Source organism: Castanea sativa, chromosome 1 (assembly GCF_040712315.1).
Source record: "Castanea sativa cultivar Marrone di Chiusa Pesio chromosome 1, ASM4071231v1".
NCBI lineage: Eukaryota > Viridiplantae > Streptophyta > Magnoliopsida > Fagales > Fagaceae > Castanea > Castanea sativa.
In genome coordinates this window covers 82,479,031-82,503,314 of record NC_134013.1, presented here as the reverse complement: position 1 = coordinate 82,503,314, position 24,284 = coordinate 82,479,031, and the positions used below count along the sequence as shown (strand labels likewise).

General features: G+C 34.0%; 1 protein-coding gene, 1 non-coding gene and 1 pseudogene across 2 annotated transcripts; 2 read left to right on the top strand and 1 right to left on the bottom strand.

The window, feature by feature from the left end:
* Positions 1-2,113: 2,113 nt before the first annotated feature.
* LOC142623012 (small nucleolar RNA R71) lies at positions 2,114-2,222 on the bottom strand. The gene has a single exon (XR_012842037.1). It is a non-coding gene; the product is annotated as a small nucleolar RNA R71 (small nucleolar RNA).
* A 360-nt stretch (positions 2,223-2,582) lies between these two features.
* LOC142635554 (uncharacterized) lies at positions 2,583-7,090 on the top strand (annotated as a pseudogene).
* A 12,530-nt stretch (positions 7,091-19,620) lies between these two features.
* LOC142627906 (putative leucine-rich repeat receptor-like serine/threonine-protein kinase At2g24130) lies at positions 19,621-23,725 on the top strand. The gene is made up of 2 exons (XM_075801808.1): positions 19,621-22,271; positions 22,944-23,725. Exons 1-2 carry the CDS (start codon positions 19,727-19,729, stop codon positions 23,348-23,350), a joined length of 2,952 nt encoding a protein of 983 aa, XP_075657923.1. The 5' UTR covers positions 19,621-19,726; the 3' UTR covers positions 23,351-23,725.
* The last annotated feature ends 559 nt before the right edge of the window (positions 23,726-24,284 follow it).

Below are 24,284 nucleotides of genomic sequence, written 5' to 3'. Positions count from 1 at the left end.
TTTAATTAATTAGTGCAATTAGGAAGGAAGGTTAATGTTGTGAATTGATGTGCATTGATAATAGCTTAATTTTGCATATTTATATCATTGTTAGAAAGCCTTATCATACTTATTTTGAGGAAATTCATGCATTTTTTATTTGGTTTTGGAATAATGGTGAATAATCAATTTTGTGCTTAATTGAATCTTATTGCTTGAATTTATCTTTTGTAGGAGAATGGAATTAAATAAGTGGATTTGTGCAAAGAAGAAAGCTAATGGACTTTACTTTTACAAGGGCCATGATGAAGTTAAAGAAGACCATCCCAATTAAATTTAAGTCCAATTGGAGCAGGGAATCAAAGGAAATTTGCATCAAATCCAAGTTCAATTCGGATTAGGATTCCAGCCTGCACATCAGTTAGTATTTTTGGCATAACTTTCAGCTAAGATGTCCAATTGAGATGATTCAAGTTGGTCTGGAAAGTTAACTTAAAGGGCTACAACATTGTAGTTTACCAAAAGTCCGAATTCTGACGTTAAATGGGCCAAAATTGTCAGTTAAGTGAAGCCTAAAAATCTGGAATTTTCCCCAAAAGAGAATTCAACTTGTAATAGGATCCTTTGACCTATTTAAAGGCTCTTTAGGGCAAAATTCAAGGGGGGCTAGTGCTAGGGCTGGGGGCCGAACATAGAGAGTGCGGCTACTTCTTTGGTTTTCTTCCATGACAGTTAGTTTTATTTTATTTGTCTAGTTTAATGTTTAGTATTTTATTCTTGTGTTTTATTTTAATTACTATGAGTAGCTAAATTTATAATTAGAGTTAAGGATGAAATCTTGTTAAGAATTATTAGTAATATTTATGTGATTTGATTTTTCCCATAATAGTTGTTCTTTAATGATTTAAATTGTTCTTGCTTCATATCAATTGACTAAGATGAGATTCTAGATATGAGTTAAATTATGTTTTTCTCATAATTTAGGATTTGTCTTAATTAATTGAATGCTTGGTTTATTAATTCTTGATTATAAAATTGGACACCGCTTGTGATTTATCTGTCAATGGATACAATTTATGATTTGATTTTTAGAATTGGATATATCTTGTGATTTGTTTGGCTATAGATACATTTGATGATTTGATTTTATACTTAAGAAGCGAAGAAGAACATGCTTTTGATTTTTAAAATAAGGATTTTAATGAGAATATTTTCTATGATAGCAAGATTGATTTCTAGATTATCATGTAGTAGTTGGGAAAAATTAATGATCATAAATATATGCTGATATGACTTACAAGGCGGATTCCAAAACCTTAATTCCTTTCCCTTGATTGTTTACATCTTTTTATTGCTTTATATCTTTTGCTTAGTTTAACTATTTGCTTAGTTTATTTAATTTCAAAACAACCAATTTTTATTAAACTAAATTAGAATTAATTTGGTTAAGATTTAATTAATTTTCCTACGTTCATTCAAGTCTCTGTGGGTTCGACCTTGTTCTTGTTAAACTATACTTCGGTACGGTTCGTACACTTGCGAGTATTTTAAATTTTCACAACAAATTTTTGGCGCCGTTGCCGGGGACTTGGTTAGGAAAATAAATTAAGTCTTAATTGAATTTTTTTCTTCTACTAGTTGTAGTTAAATTTTTATTTTATTTATAAAAAAAAATTATTTCTTTGTGCATGGTGTATGAGAACTTGGATACGTGATAAAGATAATCGTCTTGTTAGTTTTGATTATTCATCCACAATGGGAGAAACAGGAGATGATTTAAAAAATCTTAGGGAGTTGTTCTCACCCATAACCACCAACCCTCCATCTTGCATAGTATTGCCTGCAACCACAGCTGCACATTTTGAGTTAAAGCCACAGATAATCCATCTTCTGCCTACTTTTCATGGATTGGATAGAGAAGATCCTTATATGCATGTGAAGGATTTTCTTGAGATTTGTGCTACTTGTAAGTTCCAGAATTTCACTGATGAGTCTGTTCACTTGCGTTTATTCCCTTTTTCCTTGAAGGATAAGGCAAAAGCATGGCTTAATTCTGTGTCACCTGGATCTATCACTTCATGGGAATTATTGGTTATAAAATTCCTCTCTAAATTTTTCCCAATGGCCAAGACCAATGCTTTGAGGAGAGAAATTATAGATTTTTATCAAGATGAACAAGAGAAATTTTATGAGAGTTGGGAGAGATTTAAGGACTTGATCTTAAAGTGTCCCCATCATGGTTTTGAACATGGAGACTAGTACAATATTTTTATAATGGTTTGACTTAAGCAAATCATAACATGATTGAGTCCATGAATGGTGGTGGATTTTTGAGTCTTGTAGATGATGAGGCATACAAATTTCTTGAGAATTTTTCTGAAAGTTCACAGCAATAGAATTTTTCCAACCGTAAAGAGAGATCTGCCCCTGTAATTAAGAAAGGAGGATTGTATGAAGTCAGTGAAGATTTAGACATAAAAGCTAGGTTAGACAATCTCACTCGTAAGGTTGAGGCTTTAGCTTTAGGTAGAGGGATGAATTCTGTCAATCAAGTTCAAAGTGAAACATGTTCTATTTGTGCAAGTCCTATGCATACAACACAAATGTGTCCTTCCATAGCTGGGTACCCTGATTTTTATACTGAGCAAGCAAATTCACTGAATAATTATGGAAAACCATTTGCTAGTCCATTTTCAAAGACATACAATCCAAATTGGAGGAACCATCCTAATTTCTCATGGAGGCAAAATCAGCCTCCCACAAATGTAGGTGGACAACAAGTGCATCAACAAAGTCAATTTCGTCCACCTACTCAAGCATATCCTCCCATTCCTCAATCACCTCCTCAGTTTGTAGCACCACCAAGACAACAATCATCATTGGAGGAGTCTCTCAAAACATTCATGCAATCAACTAGTCAAGCCATTCAAGAGATGAAAAGTTCCACCCATTTGAATACTCAAGCTATTTCAAAGTTGGAAAATCAAGTTGGCCAGTTAGCAACCCAAGTTGGAGAGAGGGAAAAAGGAAAGTTTCCTAGTCAACCTATACCTAACCCAAAAGGACAGTATGCCATCAATGGTTCTTCTAGTTCTACTCATGGACAAGAACATGTTCAGTCTATTACTACCCTTAGGTCTGGTAAGCAAGTTGATAATCAAGTGAAAATGCCAGAAGTGGAGGACGATGAAAATATTGTGTTAAAGGAAAAAGATACTCATAGTTCACATGATGATCATGGAGAAAAGAAGGACAACCCACCCTCCATTCCAATTCAGGATCTTAGTTCCCCCCTTGATAAGAGGTTTGTTCCTAAAGCTCCATTTCCTCAAAGGTTAATCAGTCCTCAGAAAAGTGCACAATTTGGAGACATTTTAGAGGTTTTTAAGCAAGTGCAAATAAACATTCCATTTCTTGGAGCGAATAAACATTCCATTTCTTGATGCAATTCAACAAGTTCCTGCTTATGCCAAGTTTTTAAAAGATCTTGTGACAATGAAGAGAAAGACAAATGTCCCTAAAAAGGCATTTTTGACAGAGCAAGTCATTTCAATTATTCAGAATAAATATCCAGTGAAATGTAAGGACCCAAGATCTCCTACAATTTCATGCAAGATTGGGGATCATCTCATTGAGCGAGCTTTGCTAGATTTGGGGGCAAGTGTGAACTTATTGCCATATTCTATATACTTACAGCTAGGTTTGGGGGAGTTAAAACCAACGACCATGACACTTCAGATAGCTGATAGGTCTGTGAAAATCCCTAGGGGTATTGTTGAGGATGTGCTAATTAAGGTGGATGCATTCTATTTTCCTGTTGATTTTGTTGTGTTAGACACTGAGCCTGCTCTAAATGCCAGTACACAAATCCATGTCATTTTGGGTCGCCCTTTCTTAGCCACATCCAATGCTTTGATCAATTGTCAGAGTGGTGTAATGAAGATTTCTTTTGGGAATATGACCGTTGAGCATAATATCTTCCACATAAGTAAACAAGTGCTAGACAATGAGGATACCTGTGAGGTTGACATGATTAAGAGTCTAGTCCATGATACTTTCCTACAATCGAGTTATGAGGATCCTCTAGAGGCTTGCTTAAATCTTTTTGGTTGCAATTTTGATATTGAACACTCAATTGAAGAGGTCAATGCATTGTTAGATTCTGCTCCTCTCTTAAGTACTGATAGCTGGCAACCAAAAGTGATCCCTCTTCCACTTTCTTCATCCCCACCCCCATCTGCTGTGGAACCACCAAAGTTGGAGTTGAAACCATTACCTGACACACTTAAGTATGCCTTTTCAGGTTCTTCTGAGACCTTACCTGTCATTATTTTCAGATTTGGATGACCTTAGGGAACGCCAATCGATAAGTGTACTTCAAGAGCATAAGGAAGCTATAGGTTGGTCAATTGCTGATATCAAAGGTATTAGTCCATCTGTGGTTATGCATAGAATTCACTTGGAAGAGAATGCTAGAACTTCACGTGAACCGCAGAGACCTCTAAACCCTATTATGCAAGAGGTAGTGAGAGCTGAAGTTTTGAAGCTTTTGGATGTGGGTATTATTTACCCAATTTCTGATAGTAATTGGGTGAGTCCAGTTCAAGTTGTACCAAAGAAATCTGGTATAACAGTTGTCAAGAATGAGGATGATCAGTTAGTCCCAACTCGTGTGCAAGCGGGATGGAGAGTATGCATTGATTATCGTAAGTTGAATGCCATGACAAGAAAAGATCATTTTCCTCTTCCTTTTATAGACCAAATGTTGGAAAGATTAGCTGGTCATGCTTATTATTGTTTTCTTGATGGATATTCTGGATATAATCAAATTCCCATTGCACCAGAAGATCAAGAAAAGACTACCTTCACCTGCCCTTTTGGGACATTTGCCTACCGTCGCATGCCATTTGGTTTATGTAATGCTCCTGGTACATTTCAAAGGTGCATGATTCGTATTTTTTCTGATATGGTGGGACGATTTTTGGAGAATGTTTGCACCACCTATCCTTAGTGTTAGTGCGGTGTAAAGAGAAAAATCTTGTTCTTAATTGGGAGAAATGTCATTTTATGGTGAGAAAGGGAATTGTTCTTGGGCATGTCATATCAGAAAGTGGTATTGAGGTTGATAAGGCCAAAATAGATTTGATTTCTAACCTTCCACCTCCTCGATCTGTTAAGGAAATTAGATCATTTTTGGGTCATGCAGGATTCTATCAAAGGTTCATCAAGGATTTTAGTAAAATCTCAAGGTCCTTATGCAACTTACTTGCCAAAGATGCCCCATTTGTGTTTGATGATGAGTGTCTTCATGCATTTAAGAGACTAAAAATTGAGTTGACTTCTACACCTATCATTCAACCACCTGATTGGAAGCTGCCTTTTGAGATTATGTGTGATGCCTCTAATTATGCAATTGGTGCTGTTTTAGGACAGCGGGTTGGAAAGGTTCCCCATGTGATTTATTATGCTAGTAAGACTCTAAATGATGCTCAAATGAACTACTCTACAACAAAAAAGGAGTTGTTGGCAATTGTTTTTGCCTTGGATAAATTTAGATCCTATTTGTTGGGGTCTAAGGTCTTAATTTATTCAGATCATGCTGCACTGAAGTATCTCTTCTCCAAAAAAGATGCTAAAGCTCGACTTATCCGATGGATTTTATTGTTACAAGAATTTGATCTTGAGATTCGGGACAAGAAGGGAACTGAAAATGTAGTAGCTAACCATTTGTCTAGATTAATCGTTGAGCACACTGATGACAATTTACCTATTGTTGAATCTTTCCCTGATGAGCAGTTGCTGCATGTATCCCAAAGACCTTGGTATGCTGATATTGCAAACTATCTTGTCACTAATCAAATGCCTTTGCATTGGACTAAACAAGATAGGTCTAAATTTCTGGCTGAGGTAAGGTATTTCTTTTGGGATGATCCATACTTGTTTAAGTGATTACGATCAAATAATTAGGAGATGCATATCTGAAAGTGACCAACAAAATGTTATATCTTTTTGTCATGATCATGCTTGTGGAGGTCACTTTAGTTCAAGAAAGACTGCTGCCAAGATTTTGCAATGTGGATTTTATTGGCCTTCCATTTTTCGTGATTCCCATGCATATTGTTCAGCTTGTGAGAGATGCCAAAAGTTGGGCAGTATTGGAAAAAGAAATATGATGCCATTGAACCCTATTTTGATTGTTGAGGTATTTGATGTTTGGGGTATTGATTTCATGGGTCCCTTTCCTAATTCTTTTGGTAACTTATACATCCTTGTTGCTGTTGATTATGTTTCTAAGTGGGTTGAGGCCATTGCATGTAGAATTAATGACCACAAGGTTGTAGTCAAGTTTTTGAGAGAGAATGTGTTTGCACGGTTTGGTACACCACGTGCCATTATTAGTGATGGAGGAAAGCACTTTTGCAATAGAGTCTTTGAGCAACTAATGAAGAAATATGGTATCACTCATAAGGTTGCAACACCTTATCACCCACAGACAAGTGGTCAAGTAGAGATATCTAATAGGGAAATCAAGAGAATATTGGAGAAAACAGTTCACCCTACTCGGAAAGACTGGTCTTTAAGACTCAATGATGCACTGTGGGCATACCGTACAGCCTTTAAGACTCCCATTGGAATGTCTCCCTATCGAATTGTGTATGGTAAGGCTTGTCACCTCCCTGTTGAGTTAGAGCATAAAGCTTATTGGGCTATTAAGCGGTTAAATTTTGATCTTGACAAAGCAGGTGCTGAAAGGAAACTCCAAATCAATGAGTTAGAGGAAATTCACAATGATGCATACAATTGTGCCAAATCGTATAAGGACCGAATGAAAAGGGTTCATGATAAAAACATCTTGAGAAAATCATTTGAACCTGGTCAGAAAGTTCTTCTTTATAATTCTCGTTTGCATCTCTTCCTAGGCAAGTTACGATCTCGATGGACTGGTCCATTCATAGTTCGCATTGTTTATCCCCATGGTGCTATTGAAATTGAGAATCCTAAAAATGGTGATATGTTTAAAATTAATGGCCAACGTTTGAAACCATTTTTAGAACTTGAGCCTCCAAAAGTTGAAGAAGTCCTCTTGGATGATCCTGTTTATCAGGATTGATCCCAGTTGTGTTTATCAGGTTTGCATTTTTTTTTTCTTTCTTTCTTTTTCTATTGTTTATTTTCTGCTTCTAGATTAGACTTTGTGTTTATTTTCTTTTTTAGTTTTATTCTCTTTTGTTCTAGCTGATATTTGACAGAAATTAAAATTTACAATAAATCAGCTTGATCAAGGTATGTCTCCTCCTTCTCCTTACCTTACTTGTTTCTACTTGGTTATCATGTTGCATATTAATTTTTTTTTTGCTCTCTTTTCATTCAAGACATATATTTGAGAGTATCATTTTTAACATTGAGGACAATGTTTGGTTTAGGTTTGGGGGGGATGTATATAGATTTCTATCTTTCTGTTGTGTTTTGTTTAGTCTAAAAAATAAAAAAATAAAAATCTTTTGCCTAGCTTGAGGTCTATGTTTTGAGTTTGTTATACTACTCCTGCTTAAAGAATTTCAGTGCTTTCATGCTCAATTCATTGCACATGCACGTAGCCACTCAGACACAACTTGTTGTTGAAGGATAAAAATGATTAGAAATCTTGATAATAACAATGTGGAGACTGTAACCCTTGTGAGTTTTGAGCCAATCATTATTTTTTGAGGGCTATTTATTGTTTCTAATCTTAAAGTTCATTTGGAAGTGCATAACATGTTTCCCTTGTTGTAGTCTCATTGTTCTTTCTTTTGGCCAAGAAAAAAAAATCTAATTTTATGCCACACTTGAATCTTTTAAAGTCATTGATGTTGAATGAACTATACTAGTCTTTGAGAGATGAGATTAGGCCATTTTTGTGTACTTTGAGCCATATATGTGTTTTTTCTTTTTCTTTCTTGATACATTATCGCTAGTCACCCCGTTGAGCCTTTTAATTAGCCTTTCTTTCTTAAAACCCTTATCCATAGTGTTTTAAGATAGAATTTGATCAGTTTGTTTCAATATGGTGGTTTGTGTGAGAATTCAAAGAAGGAAGAAAAAAGAAGTCAAAGAAAGAAAAAAAAAATTGAAGAACAAGGAAAAAAGAAAAAAAGAGGAAAAGTGTCAAAAAGAAGAAAATAAAAAGGGTTTTCATCAAATTATGAGAAGTGAGATGTAAGGAAGGAATACTACTTTGAAAAAGAAGAGTTGAAAAAAAAAATGTTGAATGGAAATTCCAAAAAGTGTTGACATTCTAACTATCTTGAAAACACCTCTTATATTTACCTTCACACATTTTTATTTCATTCCCTTTGCTTTTTCTCTACATTACGTCCTAATAAAGTCCTTATTTGATCTTGAAGATTGTGTAGTTCAGATATTGATATGACTGAGAAGAAAAAGGTGTGGTATAAATTCTTTTTGGCATCCTTTCATGAGACTACTTGTTCTTTCTTGATTAAGCGTTTTTCATATGATTTATATGTGAGGTATTTGATTTTGCTTACATTATTCCGCTCACATATGTTGTTGAGAGTGTTACACCCCATTTCAGAGTGATTTCATTTGTTGAGTGATAACACCGGAAAGATTTGAGTTGAAGCATACTTTCAAATAGAGATTCGAGTCAAGTTTATTCTAAAACTAAGAGTATGTTTGGGTTGGCTACCACTTTTCACTCACATTGAGTTTTGATGGCATGAGAAATTTCTTTAGCATTTGTAGTGTTTTTGAACTTGAACTAATCCTCTTTGCAAAAGGCAATTGAAAAAAAAAAAAAAGTTTGATTTTCTTTGTTTTGTTCATTTTAGTATTCATTCTCAGAATCTTGTGGGTATATTCCCTGCAAACCCTCATGAGACTACAACTCATCCACTAGTGTAAACTAGGGGTTTAAAGGCTTGTTGCATACGCTAAACGCAACCGAAAATTCCAGCGAAAGTGGATTAGTTAGGATTTTTTTTTTCTTTGTTTTTTTTATTTCTTTGTGTTGTTTTACTCTTTATTTGTTTTGCTCGAGGACTAGCAAAATGTAGGTTTGGGGGTATTTGATGTGCATTGATAATAGCTTAATTTTGCATATTTATATCATTGTTAGAAAGCATTATCATACTTATTTTGAGGTAATTCATGCATTTTATATTTGGTTTTGGAATAATAGTGAATAATCAATTTTGTGCTTAATTGAATCTTATTGCTTGAATTTATCTTTTGTAGGAGAATGGAATTAAATAAGTGGATTTGTGCAAAGAAAAAAGCTAATGGACTTTACTTTTACAAGGGCCATGATGAAGTTAAAGAAGACCAACCAAATTAAATTTAAGTCCAATTGGAGCAGGGAATCAAAGGAAATTTGCATCAAATCCAAGTTCAATTCGGATTAGGATTCCAGCCTGCACATCAGTTATTATTTTTAGCATAACTTTCGGTTCAGATGTCCAATTGAGATGATTCAAGTTGGGCTGGAAAGTTAACTTAAAGGGCTACAACATTGTAGTTTACCAAAAGTCCTAATTCTGAAGTTAAATGGGCCAAAATTGTCGGTTAAGTGAAGCCTAAAAATCTGAAATTTTCCCCAAACGGGAATTCAACTTGTAATAGGATTCCTTGACCTATTTAAAGGCTCTTTAGGGCAAAATTCAAGGGGGGCTAGTGCTAGGGCTGGGGACTGAACATAGAAAGTGCGACTACTTCTTTGGTTTTCTTCCATGACAGTTAGTTTTATTTTATTTGTCTAGTTTAATGTTTAGTATTTTATTCTTGTGTTTTATTTTAATTACTATGAGTAGCTAAATTTATAATTAGGGTTGAGAATGAAATCTTGTTAAGAATTATTAGTAATATTTATGTGATTTGATTTTTCCCATAATAGTTGTTCTTTAATGATTTAAATTGTTCTTGCTTCATATCAATTGACTAAGATGAGATTCTAGATATGAGTTCAATCATGTTTTTCTCATAATTTAGGATTTGTCTTAATTAATTGAATGCTTGGTTTATTAATTCTTGATTATAAAATTGGACACCGCTTGTGATTTATCTGTCAATGGATACAATTTATGATTTGATTTTTAGAATTGGATATATCTTGTGATTTGTTTGGCTATAGATACATTTGATGATTTGATTTTATACTTAAGAAGCGAAGAAGAACATGCTTTTGATTTTTAAAATAAGGATTTTAATGAGAATATTTTCTATGATAGCAAGATTGATTTCTAGATTATCATGTAGTAGTTGGGAAAAATTAATGATCATAAATATATGCTGATATGACTTATAAGGCGGATTCCAAAACCTTAATTCCTTTCCCTTGATTGTTTACATCTTTTTATTGCTTTATATCTTTTGCTTAGTTTAACTATTTGCTTAATTTGATTATTTGCTTAGTTTAATTAATTTCAAAACAACCAATTTTTATTAAACTAGATTAGGATTAATTTGGTTAAGATTTAATTAATTTTCCTACATTCATTCAAGTCCCTGTGGGTTCGACCTCGTTCTTGTCAAACTATACTTCAATACGGTTCGTACACCTGCGAGTATTTTAAAATTTCACAACATGAATCATGAATCACAAATCTCTTTTGTTCTATTAGTCAATGTATGTCTTAAAAATTGCATGATGTGTTTGTAACAACCCCAGAACGATTTTCATTACATCTGCATTCAGTTCTCCTTTTGCATGCCAATTCATATGGAATTGCTAAATAAATACCTAGTGGAAGGTGATAATAACACAATATTCTCACTTTATATGATGACACAATCCACTTGAGATCATTTTTATCCCTCATGTAGCACTCGGAGGCCGCTACACCACGATGTATGCTGAAGTAGGTCAAATTGTCCTTCACAAAAGATAAGATAGAGGGGTTATAAAAATGAAATATGCAAATGCGCAGCAAATTGATTTGAATAACACACAAAAGCAATGTCAATGTTTATATTTAAACAAACATAAAGATAGAAAACTTAGGCAATTGTGTTTCATGACTAGGTATATAAATATTATGTTATATCAAATTGTCAATGCTTTTTCGGTTTTTCAACACACAAAAAGAAAAAAGAAAAAGAAAGTTGTCAATTCTTGCTTGCCTGAAGAATCACTCTTCACCAATGCTCGATCTACTCTCTATTTCTTCTCCATTTCTAACCTCCTATGACCATAACTTACTACCACTACCTCTCCATCTTTGTCCTTCAATTTTTCGTGATTTTTAGAATATATATATATATATATATATATATATAGAAGTAATTTTTTTTTTTTTTTTTTTAAAAAAAAAACGATAAGAAAGGTATCCGTATAAGCATGAAACCTTGATTAGGGAGTAAGAGAATCGCTTTCATGGCGGTACTACGTTAAAAAAGAAAACATTCTCTAGTTGTAATAATTACCACTGCCACCATGCATAAAAATACTTGAGGATTATTGCCAAGTATATCTGCTAACTGTTCTTGTTGCATCCATAAGAAATTAAAAATAATTGTAATAATGATGAAAAAAAAAAAAAACTTGAGAAATGAAATTTAGTCTTTGAGCATACATGTCGGCACTAAATTACAACCGGTATTAAGTTATGGGAGATATGCAACTGGTTATATATATAAAAGTGACCCAATATTCATGGATTGCAACTCTGCTATATAAGGTGTCAATTAAATCTTTTGGATAGTGTAGTTTAGGTTCTGAATCAAAAATTACATCTTCTTTTTTTTTTCTTTTTTTTTTAATCGGAATCAAAAATACTTTTGTTACTAGCATTTGAAATATCTCATAGATTCTCAAAAAAAAAAAAAAATTGAAATATCTCGTACAATAATTTTTTTATATTTAGTGTTCTAAATACTAAATGTTTAGCATTTAAAAAACTTAATGCTAGTACTCTAATATTGAGCTGATTGGGATATTTTATTTTGAAGTTTTTTTTTTTTGTTAAGTTCTTGAGTTGAGTAGTTGCTAGCTAGACTAGACTAATTAAAAGAGATGAGATTTAAGTTTTTGGAAGAGGAAGACGCAACTCTGGGGATAAAAAACTTATAACCAATAAAAACAATTTTTTTTTCTTTGGGCCAGGGAGCCCAAAATTGTTTCTTCTTTGGGCCAAGGAAGAGGGAGGCACAACTCTAGGAATAAAATATAGAGATTAAATTTTGTAAGAATGTGGTGTAAAACTCATGTTTTACCCTTCCAATCCTAGCATGTTACATCATTTTATTACATATTTAAGAATAAGCACAACCACATCCAATTAATTCTAATACCCATATATAAATCCATCAAACTTGGGAGTTTATTAAGATGTTATTAGATGTGGCAGGATGTATTAATTTTTAAGTAAAATACTGATGTGACAATCACTTATTAGATGGTATAAAATATAGGTTTTACACCTTATTCTTACCAAATTTGAACTCTAAAAAGTATAATCAATAAAAACAATTCTTTTTTCTTTGGGCCAGGGAGCCCAAAATTGTTTTTTGTTTGGGTCAAGGGGCCGGGCCCCTTGGGTCTGTCCCTGGTGCTACATCTCAGTTAGTGAAATGATCAATAATTGTAAGTACATTGTAACTGACAAATGCATTAGACACAAAAAAATTATTGCACTTTCCGTGAAACAGCACACTGGGTTTTCTCGAAAGGACCAAACTATCCTCGTGTATCATCCTTAAATGTCAAATAAAAAGGGACAAGTTAGTCATTAAAAAATAACAACCAATGAATGACAATAATGTCAACGTCCACAAAAATCTTGTATCAAATCACGAAACTCATTCTTTCATTTGAACGGTTTGACAAGAGCTTTCTAGTAACGTTGTTATTTTGTGAAAATACACGTGAGTGAAAAAAGTGTATAAAAATACATGTAATGTTGTTTAAATAACATTACTAAACCCCCTATTATTATAGTTACTCTCCACTCTACTCTTATTTTACTCATGTTTGATGGTTTTATTAGGCTTTGTTATTGTTTCTCATGGATGGTTCATGGGTCATTGAGAGCTTAGGCTTTATATGGTTATTGACCAACATTTTTTCATCAAAGAATAAGTCTTTAGAATAGCCAGTGACGGAATTGCCACACAAGAATGTGTCAATAATGAGTCTTCCAAAGAAGAATAAACTGAACCCATTTCTCCAATTCTTCAAAATTAGCCAAATGAGTTGCCAAATGATAAGAATTTGGATCCAATGTGTCTTAAATGTGGTGAATTTGTTAATGAAACTGAACCCCAGATAGCCAATTCGGTTGAAAATGAAGTGATGGAGCTCAAAATGTCAGCTGAACAGAAAGAGAGAAGGAAGACAAGGAGAAGAAGCAAGAGAGGCTTGAATCATAAGAGAAAGATTCTTATAAAGTGGCTTGAATCTAATCATACTGCAAGCATTTGGTGTTGAGACACAAATTTTGGGGCATAACATGATGGTCAACATCGTCCTTGGATTTCAAAATCAAGGTACTCATTCCTGGATGTCTTTATTTCTTTGTACATAATCATTTTGATTTATATGCATTTCTTTTACTTTCCAAAAGCTTTTCTATGAGAATTGTGGAGCAATTTCTTGCTTCGTAACTATCTGCCATGATGACAATGGTATTGTTAAGCAAGAAGCTATACTACCAATTTTACGAGGTTAGGTTTGCCTTTTCTTTTTGTGCTGTTGATTTTGCTTTTTACACATTATGCATAAATTTAGTTGCCATTTCATTGAGATACTCTTTTTACCCAGCCATCAATGGCATGAGATTATGAGCAAAGTGGAGGGAGTGCAAAGCAAATTCATCCAGCAATTACTTTGAAGGTATGGCTGACTGCCTGAAACAAACTTTAGCTAAAATTTTCCTAGCCTATTAGGAAGAGTCCACGGGATTGCCGAGGTTACAATGAGTATTTTCCTAGCCTATAAGGAAGAGTCCACGGGATTGCCGAGGTTACAATGAGTAGCAAATTTCAACTTTGTGAAGCCCAAGATGAACACCAGGCATTAGTAGCAAGAAGGACAAAATTGGGAAGAAAAAAAGGTAAATCCTGGCACCTACAACCCTAAACACAAATTCTCATTTTTATAAATAAAAAAGAAAGACATTAAGAGTAGTGTAGTGATTTGATCATACTATATATATGTGTGTGTTTTATAAATTGAAAATTGAATGCAACTTATTATTAATTTTCTCCAATATTTCAATAATTTTTGCCAAGAATTTTGTAACTTAACTAGTTGGCACTTTTCCAACAGAGACATCATTCAAATCCCCCACCATATGTATAAGATTGTAATATTTAGTAATTTTATAGACAAAATAAAAAAGAATACTAGTGTAATGATTTGATCATACTATATATGTGTTTACAAATTAAAAATTGCGTGATATAGTGGCTATCATGTTTCATGCCTACTAAAAAAAATGCAAATATCCTTCAATTTTTTTTTTTCATTCTTGATTGTGTTACTATTTTTTTTTCCCCTATTTGTAGGACATTGTTTTTGTAAGGATGCAATTTGGTTCATAAACCCAAAAGGTAAAAGGATCTAGGCCCAAAGAGCCCAATACAATAAATTTGTAGAGAGTAGGCTAGAAAACTAGGTTTTAATGAGTTAGATAATAATTATAGTTAGCCCAGATAACAAGAAAACAAGAATAAACTGTTTTTTTTTTTTTTAAAGGAAATCGTCCTTGGCACAATCCGAGGAGACTAGTTTTTATATATATATTTCTTTTGAATTTGGTTACAAGTCTAGTTCTTGGTGCTACAGTGGTTTTCTCTCCGTTCTCAGATGATCTTCCACAATGGTGTCTCTCTTCCTTATATTCCCCTCATTTTTATCCATCTCCACTTTCCACAAAGTCCACAATAGACATTGTTTCTGTAAGGACGCAATTTGGTTCCTAAACCCAAAAGGTAAAAGGATCTAGGCCCAAAGAGCCCAATACAATGAATTTGTAGAGATAGGCTAAAAAATTAGGCTTTAATGAGTTAGAAAATAATTATAGTGAGCCCTAATGACAAGGAAACAAGCATAAACTGGTTTTTTTAAAAGGAAATTGTCCTCGGCATAGTCCGAGGAGACTAGTTCTTATATATATATTTCTTTTGAATTTGGTTACAAGTCCAGTTCTTGGTGCTATAGTGATTTTCTCTCCATTCTCAGATGATCTTCCATAATGGTGTCTCTCTTCCTTATATTCCCCTCATTTTTCTCCATCTCCACCTTCCACGTGTAAGTCAAGTGGTTAGCTTTGATCATTGTCCCATTAGCACCTTACTGATGTCTCTAGGAGTGGTTATAAAATTGAATATTACTGTTCAAGTATCACTTCCACTTTAATGTGGCCAGAGAGTTAACTGCAGAGTATTCAATGCGATAGTAGCAGCTTTCTCTTAGATATTTCTTAGCTTCCCTTTGTCCTATGTTTTCCTGATGCTTATCCTTATCAATAGAAGCTTCCGGAGTGTTGTTCTTGATGGCAGACCACACTTTAGCCGAGGTGTCGTTTGTCCTCGGTTTTCCTTCCTGAATCTTCATAACTAGACCCCTTTCTTTATACACTAACGTGGACTTTCGCGATGACGTTTATCCGTCTTCGGATTATTAGGCGTCCTTGGACAAGGCCCACGGCCCAGCGCACACCACTGGGCCTATCATTCCTATAGTTTCAATTGTTGCAAAAACAACTAAATTTTAGCAAGAATACCATATATCAAATCAATTATTTTTCACTTATAAAAAATTCAATTGTCTCTCATATAAATCTTAGAAAAATGATATTAAATTTTCTTTATACTTAAAATAATTAATATAACAAAATAAACATATTTATTCTATTAGTAATCTATCTAATTACATAGAATAAATACTATACAATGTTAGTTCCACACACACACACACACACACACACACACACACACATATATATATATATATATATATATTACATCTCACTAAAAGGATTGAGAAAATTTAAACAGTTAAGATTAATTTTAGTGAATTCACAAATATTTAATTTTAGGCTTTTGCATCAATTGTCTACAAAACAACTATGCATGAGGAATTTCTTAAATAGAATTTATAAAAATAGTCATAAAAATCATTTAATATAAATAATTAATGCACAACTGTATATAATAAATACTGTATGAATTTCCTCTGTTGGTTAATTCAATAAACTAATACCTTGACATGAAAAGCTAAAGGGGTTAAAAGAAAATGAAAGGATGAATGCTCTTTCATAACTATTTAGTTTCAAGAAGAGATCGCACGTGTCCTCGTAGTCTAGTTGGAGAAATGAACACATGTTATCATTATATGTAAGTGAAGGCGGACATGGGAGGACTTACAAAGGCTTCATTTAAACGTTGAGGGTGGTTGGGCTGCATCTTGCTTGGATTTCAAAATCAAAGTGAGTAATAAATTTACCGGTGTTTGAATAATGTGAACATGCTGCTGCAAGTAATATGAAATCTTTCTTTCTCTTGATCTTGAGTTTTAGAAAGGGAAAAAATAAGACAAAAGTCCGTTTAATTTTTTGTTCCTCATGTTTATGCCTAGATTAAGATTATTAATTTTACAGAAGATAATTTATGTTGCAAGATATCTTTGACATTGAATATTTCATTTTTGGTACAGAAGATCACTATGCAAATTTATTGGAAGGCCTCTGCATATAATGGTACCCTTAAGCTTTTCCTTAAATCAAGCAATATTTTCTTAGCTAGTTGGCTACATCAATTTAATCGTGAAACTGCTTCATGTATTTTAAGATTTTGTATCATTAAGCTGTTTTATAAAGTATAGAGATACATTCTTATCAATCACTTAAAAAGAAGAAGAAGAAGATATACATAAATTCATTATTCATATACACATATGAAACATAGAAATATAATACAAACACCCACACCCTCATATATTTCTTCCAATCTCCAGGTTTTGATTTTATACACCCTCAAATATGCCCACGGCCCACCAGACCATTCCACCACAAGATCAAGCCCAAAATATAAATAAAAAGTACATGCATTTGAGATTCTATTGTATTGACCAAACCCATACACACAGGAGGAAGGATCCAAGTCCAACACATTGGATAATTAGGAGAACTTGATTGGAGGGTAAGGTGATCATTTTGCACTGAAAATGGGCTCATTCAAGGACCTTCTGATGGGCTTGGAAGTTGGAACACAAAAGGGACCAAAAAGCCCATGTCAAGTGCACTGTGCACTGTGCACTGTGCAATGGTAAAAAATAGAAAAAGTTTGGGCACTGCCATATACACACTGATTTCTCAAAAGACTTCCACATAGTTTCAGGCAAAGCTTCATGCAGGCAAGTGACTAATATGATAGCATGTCAGCTGCAGAGTTCAGTCCTAGGCCTTTTTGGCCTTCTGTATTTTTTAAGATTTTATCACCATTTATTCCAATTTTAAAATATAAAATAAAATGAAAATATGGACTTCTCTTAAAATGTAATTTTGAAATCTCTGATTTGTTTAAGCCAATATTTTTTTTTAAGAGGTGCTAAATTTTTACAACTTGATTGGACCAATAAAAACTAATCATTTGACTAAAACAACCAAATATTAAACAAATTTTAATTAAATTATCTCTATACTTCTCCAAATAACAGAGTTTATTCGCTTGAATGAATTAGTTGATACCAAAAATATCAGAGTGAGGGGCTTCATCCATGTGCTAATGGAGCTGGCTTAGTGAAGAATGAAGATCTACTCACCACCAAACTTGTGTTTTTGTACGCCTAAGGCTTTGTGACTGAGTTCTCATTCACCATCAAAGTAATTCAAATAGGAAAATGTTAAACATACTATAAATTTTACTACATAAATTTTATTTATTTAATTATTTTTATACAAGATAAAATTTCTATTCTAACCTAATTTAAGTGTATATGTGTGCGAAATTCTCTTCTAGAGACGAAATTCTCTTCTAGAGACTTAAATCCCGGTCATTGCCCTTCACACCCCACAAGAACTTATAATTGTGGAGTGATCATTGTACCAAGGGTGCATGGTAGTCTCCATAACTTTTATAATTTAATGTGACAATGAATATGATAGGTGGATTTCTAAAAACTATTGAATGCATTTTTAAATAAATATTTGTGATTGGTGATATATCTTTATAATTCTCATGTTGTAAATTTTATAATATTTCTAGTATTTTCGTAAACTTGTCATTGATCACATTCATTACAACACCAGTTTGTAGTAAAATTTGTTATAACTTTAGCATTTTCTAAAAAAAATCATATTAAAAAGTAAACATAATGGATTTAAAAAAAAATTATTATATAAAATGCTAGTTAAATATTATTTAAGTAATAATATAAAGGCCTTATTTGAAGATTTCGCCTTAGGCCTCCAAAACGCTTGGAACGGCCTAGCATCAAACCAAATAAGATATATATGAAGGTTGATGATCAAGTTGAAATTGCTATATTCAACATAGATATGTTGCTGTGAGAAGCTTCAATGTGTTTAACCAAAACAAAACGAGCAATAAAAAAATCTGTTTAATAAATTCATTGCTATAAAATTGGTTAAACTTTAACAAACATGGTCTAAATTTTCCAACAAAATGTGGAAAGAATAAACAATGCAAGAAGTGTATGTGTATGATATAACAAGTAACCTTAAGGAGTAATGGAAAATCTCTTGATTGATTAAGGCAAATGAGAGTGATGTAAATGATACTATAAGTTTTACTACAAATATCGATCAAAGATCGTAAACATCTATGATCAATTTTGATACCTTGTGAAAGCCAAAACATTGATCAAAGTCTGGCTCTTAGTTATGACATCGAACTCAACACATTGATTCCAACCCAATCTCAATCCTCTTGCCCTTTTTCATAGGGATCATGGAAAATTCTTGATTTCAACTAGTATGCAACAATGTAATTACATACAATATTAACATTCATAGGAACTTTTTCTTTATGTTTAGTTTTTCTTTTGTCTTTTCTCTTTACAGTTAGTTTTCTACTGCTAAATTTACTACAGCATCAATCTCTTTCATTAGATTATTAGTTGCATGGTGTGCTATATATCTATATATATTTGTGAGAGTGAGAGTGAGTGCAATACATGATACCCAAATGAGGTTATGTATCAACTTCTGAACTGACATTGATATCAACATAGTGCTAAAAAAAGACATCTCTATCTCAGCCGACAAGTTTGCCAAAACCAATACCCTCCCAGTTGCTACATCACCGTCCCCTAAGCGTGCCTATTATGCTACATTATCTTCCTTAACAGCACACCATCCACTAAATATAGCCCAAACTCTCACTAGGAAAAAAACCAAACCACACATGTTTCAACAAAACAAAACCAAATAGTAAACTATTTTAGAAGTCTGATATTTAATTAGGTCGCTGACATGTACAGCACCATTGCTCCCCAAATCTTAACGTTGCTTACGTGTCATGTCACTATACCACACGTGTTGTACACCTATTGGTGACTTTCAAAGTCAATTTTCACAGGCGCCAAACGTACGTTCCTTCCTTCAACGGCAGTTAGGCACAAAATAAAAGAGTTCAAATTTTTTTTAGCATTACATAGTACAATTCCTTCTTTGCATTGAACACATCCATCTCTCTCAAAGGCTTAGTTTTTATCTTCTTATTAAGCCCACGTACATGTTTTTGCATTTCTTGTGTGTCATCCACTCTCTTTCTGTTCAATTCTACAATGGGATTTTGTAAATTTTCCATGTACAATTTCCTATGTTTGGTTGCTGTTTTGTATGGTGTCCTTGGTGCACAAAATTCTCAGCTTATGAATGACAAAGCAGCATTGCTTTCTTTCATGTCAGGGATTGTTTCAGACCCTGGACATGTCCTTCAGAATTGGAACTCTTCAAGTGTTCATGTTTGCAACTGGGCAAGAGTGAGCTGCAACAATGAAAGCAACAGTGTCACAGAGCTTATTCTCAATGCAACATGGCTTAGTGGCACTATTTCTCCATCTCTAGCCAATCTTTCTTCCTTGACTGTACTTGATTTATCAAGGAATTTCTTTAAGGGTCCTATTCCTAAAGAGTTAGGCTCTCTCTCTCGGCTCAGACAACTCAGCTTGTCATGGAACTTTCTTGAGGGGAAAATTCCATACCACTTGGGATTTCTTCAAAATATGGTATATCTTGATTTGGGAAGTAACAAGCTTCAAGGTGAGATCCCGGAATCTCTTTTCTGTAATGGGTCTTTATCCCTGAGGTATATTGACCTTTCTAACAATTCTTTAAGTGGAGAAATCCCCTTTAAGAATGAATGTGGGCTTAAAGAGTTGCAGTTTCTTTTGCTTTGGTCGAATAGGCTTGTGGGACATGTACCACGAGCCCTTTCAAATTCCACACAACTTCAATGGCTGGACTTGGAGTCTAATATGTTAATTGGGGAGCTACCATCAGAGATTGTACTTGAAATGCCAAAGTTACAAATACTCTATTTGTCCTATAATAGCTTTGTTAGCCATGATGGTAACAACAACCTTGAACCTTTCTTTGCTTCCTTAGGAAATTGCTCTGACCTTCTAGAACTTGAATTGGCGGGAAATAACCTTGGTGGGAAAATTCCTCCCATTGTTGGTGATCTTTCTATCAATCTTGTGCAACTTCATCTTGATGAGAATCTTATCTATGGCTTTATTCCTCCTCACATTTCAAACCTTGTGAATCTTACCCTCTTAAACTTGTCTAGTAACTTATTGAATGGTTCAATCCCACTTGAACTATGTCGAGTGGGAAAGCTAGAGAGGGTTTACTTGTCAAATAATTCACTCTCTGGTGAGATTCCGCCAGCTCTTGGCAACATTCCCCATCTAGGTCTTCTAGATTTATCGAGAAACAAGCTATCGGGTTCAATTCCGAATAGCTTTGCAAACCTTCCCCAGTTAAGAAGACTCCTGCTTTATCAAAACCAGCTCTCAGGAACAATACCACCAAGTTTAGGCCAATGTGTCAATTTAGAAATTCTAGACCTCTCTCACAATAAGCTTTCTGGGGTGATTCCTAGTGAAGTTGCAGGGTTGAGAAGCTTGAAGTTATACTTGAATTTGTCTAGCAATCACTTATATGGACCTTTGCCATTAGAGCTCAGTAAAATGGACATGGTGCTAGCTATAGATTTATCTAGTAACAATCTCTCTGGCACAATCCCAACACAACTCAAAAGTTGCATTGCACTAGAGAGTCTCAACCTTTCGCGTAATTTTTTAGAAGGCCCCCTTCCATTTTCAGTAGGGCAATTGCCTTATCTAAAAGCACTTGACGTGTCTTTGAACCAATTGATTGGTGCAATACCACAATCTTTGCAGGTGTCCTCTACTCTCAAGTATGTGAACTTCTCTTTCAACAAATTCTCCGGAAATGTATCTAATGAGGGAGCGTTTTCATTGCTCACTATAGACTCTTTCCTTGGAAATGATGGCCTTTGTGGCTCAATTGAAAGCATGACAAAGTGCTCAAATAGACATTCTCATCTTATGCTTATTTTGTCAATTCTCCTCTCATTACTTGCCATTCCCATTGTATGCATACTTGGGCACCGTCTTGTACAAAGGTCAAGAATCCAATCACAATTGGAAATTTTCAATGGAAGGGACTTGGAGGAGGAAGAACAAGAAAGGAAAGAGCTCAAGCACCCTAGAATCTCATATGGTCAACTCATTGAAGCCACCGGTGGGTTCAGTGCTTCAAGCCTAATTGGTTCAGGCCAGTTTGGTCACGTCTATAAGGGAGTTCTTCATGATAATACAAGAATTGCTGTAAAGGTTCTGGATACAAAGTCAGCTATAGAAACTCCATGGAGCTTTAAGAGAGAATGCCAAGTCCTAAAGAGGACAAGGCATAGGAATTTAATAAGGATCATCACAATTTGCAGTAGGCCAGACTTTAAGGCTCTTGTTCTTCCACTGATGTCGAATGGAAGCTTGGAAAGGCATCTCTACCCAAGCCATGGATTGAAACGTGGTCTGGATTTGATACAGCTAGTGAACATATGCAGTGATGTTGCTGAAGGAGTGGCCTATTTGCACCATCATTCTCCAGTTAAAGTTGTACACTGTGATCTAAAACCGAGCAATATTCTTCTTGATGATGACTTGACAGCTTTGGTAACTGATTTTGGAATTGCAAGGCTGGTTAAAGGGGGTGATGAAAGTGCTAATGTGAAGGAAACAATATCCATCAACTCAACAGATGGCTTATTGTGCGGGTCTGTTGGCTACATTGCTCCTGGTAAGTATTTTTCTGCCTAAGCTAGAAGCCTAGAATTAAATATGGTTAAATTTTCCTCGTATGATTTCTTTGTTAGAATTTTTCATAGTTTTTATGTTTCATTATGGTTACTATCACTTATTTGCTGAGCAACTCACAAATCTTTATTATATCATTCTGTTCAACACTTCTTAGTTGGTTTGTGCAAACAAATTATGTTCAACATTCTGCACACCATATGATTTGTCAAAATTAATTAGTCAGATGGTTTTCCTTCTTAAACACTGAATAGCCCCATGCTTCTCAAAAAAATCATCAATAGAGTTCTTTGTAAAGTCTAGTAAAATGATAAGAATAATAATTTAATGAGTTAGGACCTTATTGGTTTAATCATAGTACTCACTAATCACTATACTACAAGATTATTTGTTCACAATGCTAGCAATAATTACAACGTATTGCATGTCTTGGTACTGGTTTTCCATTACACCGAAAGTCTCCTAAGGAAAATGATGTTTCATACTAGGATAAAATATATTAAGGAAACTTCTAATGCTAATACTGTTTTACTAAACAAAAAATTTAAAAACTGACATGACAATGATTATGATTAGTGTCACATCAACAACATAATAAATAATTTTTTTTACTACCATACTAATTCTACTCTTTCATCAATTTATCCAAATGCAGAATATGGATTGGGCAGAAGTGCTTCACCTAAGGGGGATGTGTATAGTTTTGGGGTCCTTTTATTGGAAATCATAACGGGAAGACGCCCTACAGAAGTTCTTATTGATGAAGGCTCAAGCTTGCATGAATGGGTTAAGAGTCACTTCCCCCATAAGCTGGATCCCATAGTTGAACATGCTCTTGATAGGTGCATCCCATCGGTCATGCCAAAGGAATACACCAATATATGGAGAGATGTGATTCTAGAAATGATTGAGCTTGGCCTTTTGTGCACACAGTTCACACCTTCAACTAGACCAACCATGTTGGATGTAGCCCATGAAATGGGACGGTTGAAGGATTATCTCTCTAATACTTCCTCATCACTGCCAATTGAAGAAGTGCCTCCTAAAACTGATGATGTTTGATTATGAAAATGGTTACAAGAAAATTGAAACTTAACTGAAATTTCAGATTTATTTTGATTTGTTGAGTACTACTTACATTTGTTTGATTAGTATTTAATTTGTAAAGACAATTCTAATGGATACTTAGTTTATCATTGGTTCCTCAGCCACAGCACAGATGTTATATATTGTTTTACTTTAGTTTATAGCCATTGGTTCCTCAGCCACAAATGTTATATATTGTTTTACTTTTGATTCCTTTTCTGTTGAAATTTTCCTTCTTGTATGACTATTGGAGATGTACATGTCGTACAAATGAGATTTTTCTCTTGTCACTGCAGGCCAACAAGCTCTTTTCGTTCCAAATTTGCATTATTAATATCCCAACCAACCAAAGATGGCCTTTCTGATTTGTTAATATTTTAATTAATTGATTAGTGCAATTAATCATCAAGGAAGGTTGTGAATTATGAATCATAAATTCCTTTTGTCCAATTAGTCAATTTATCGCTTAAAAATTTGCTAGATATGTGTTTGTAACAACCCAGATCGATTTTTCATGACCAAATTTGCACTCAGATCTCTTTTTGCCTACCATTCATTTGGAATTGCCTTAAATAAGTACCTAGTGGAAGGTGATAATAATACAATATTCCCATCTTATATAATGATACAATCCACTTTAATCCTTTTTATCCCTTATATATATATATGTATATACTAGCACGAGGAAGCCGCTGCACCACGATGTTTGCTTCAGTAGGTCAAATTGTCCTTCTCATACGACAAGATGGGAGGGATTATAAAATGAAAATGCAAATCCTCATACAAATTGAATTCAATAAAAACACAAAAGAAACGTGAATTCTAAATTTAAGAAAACACATAAAGATAGAAAACTTAGGCACTAGTGTTGCATGACTAAGTACATAAATATTATGATATATCAAGTTGT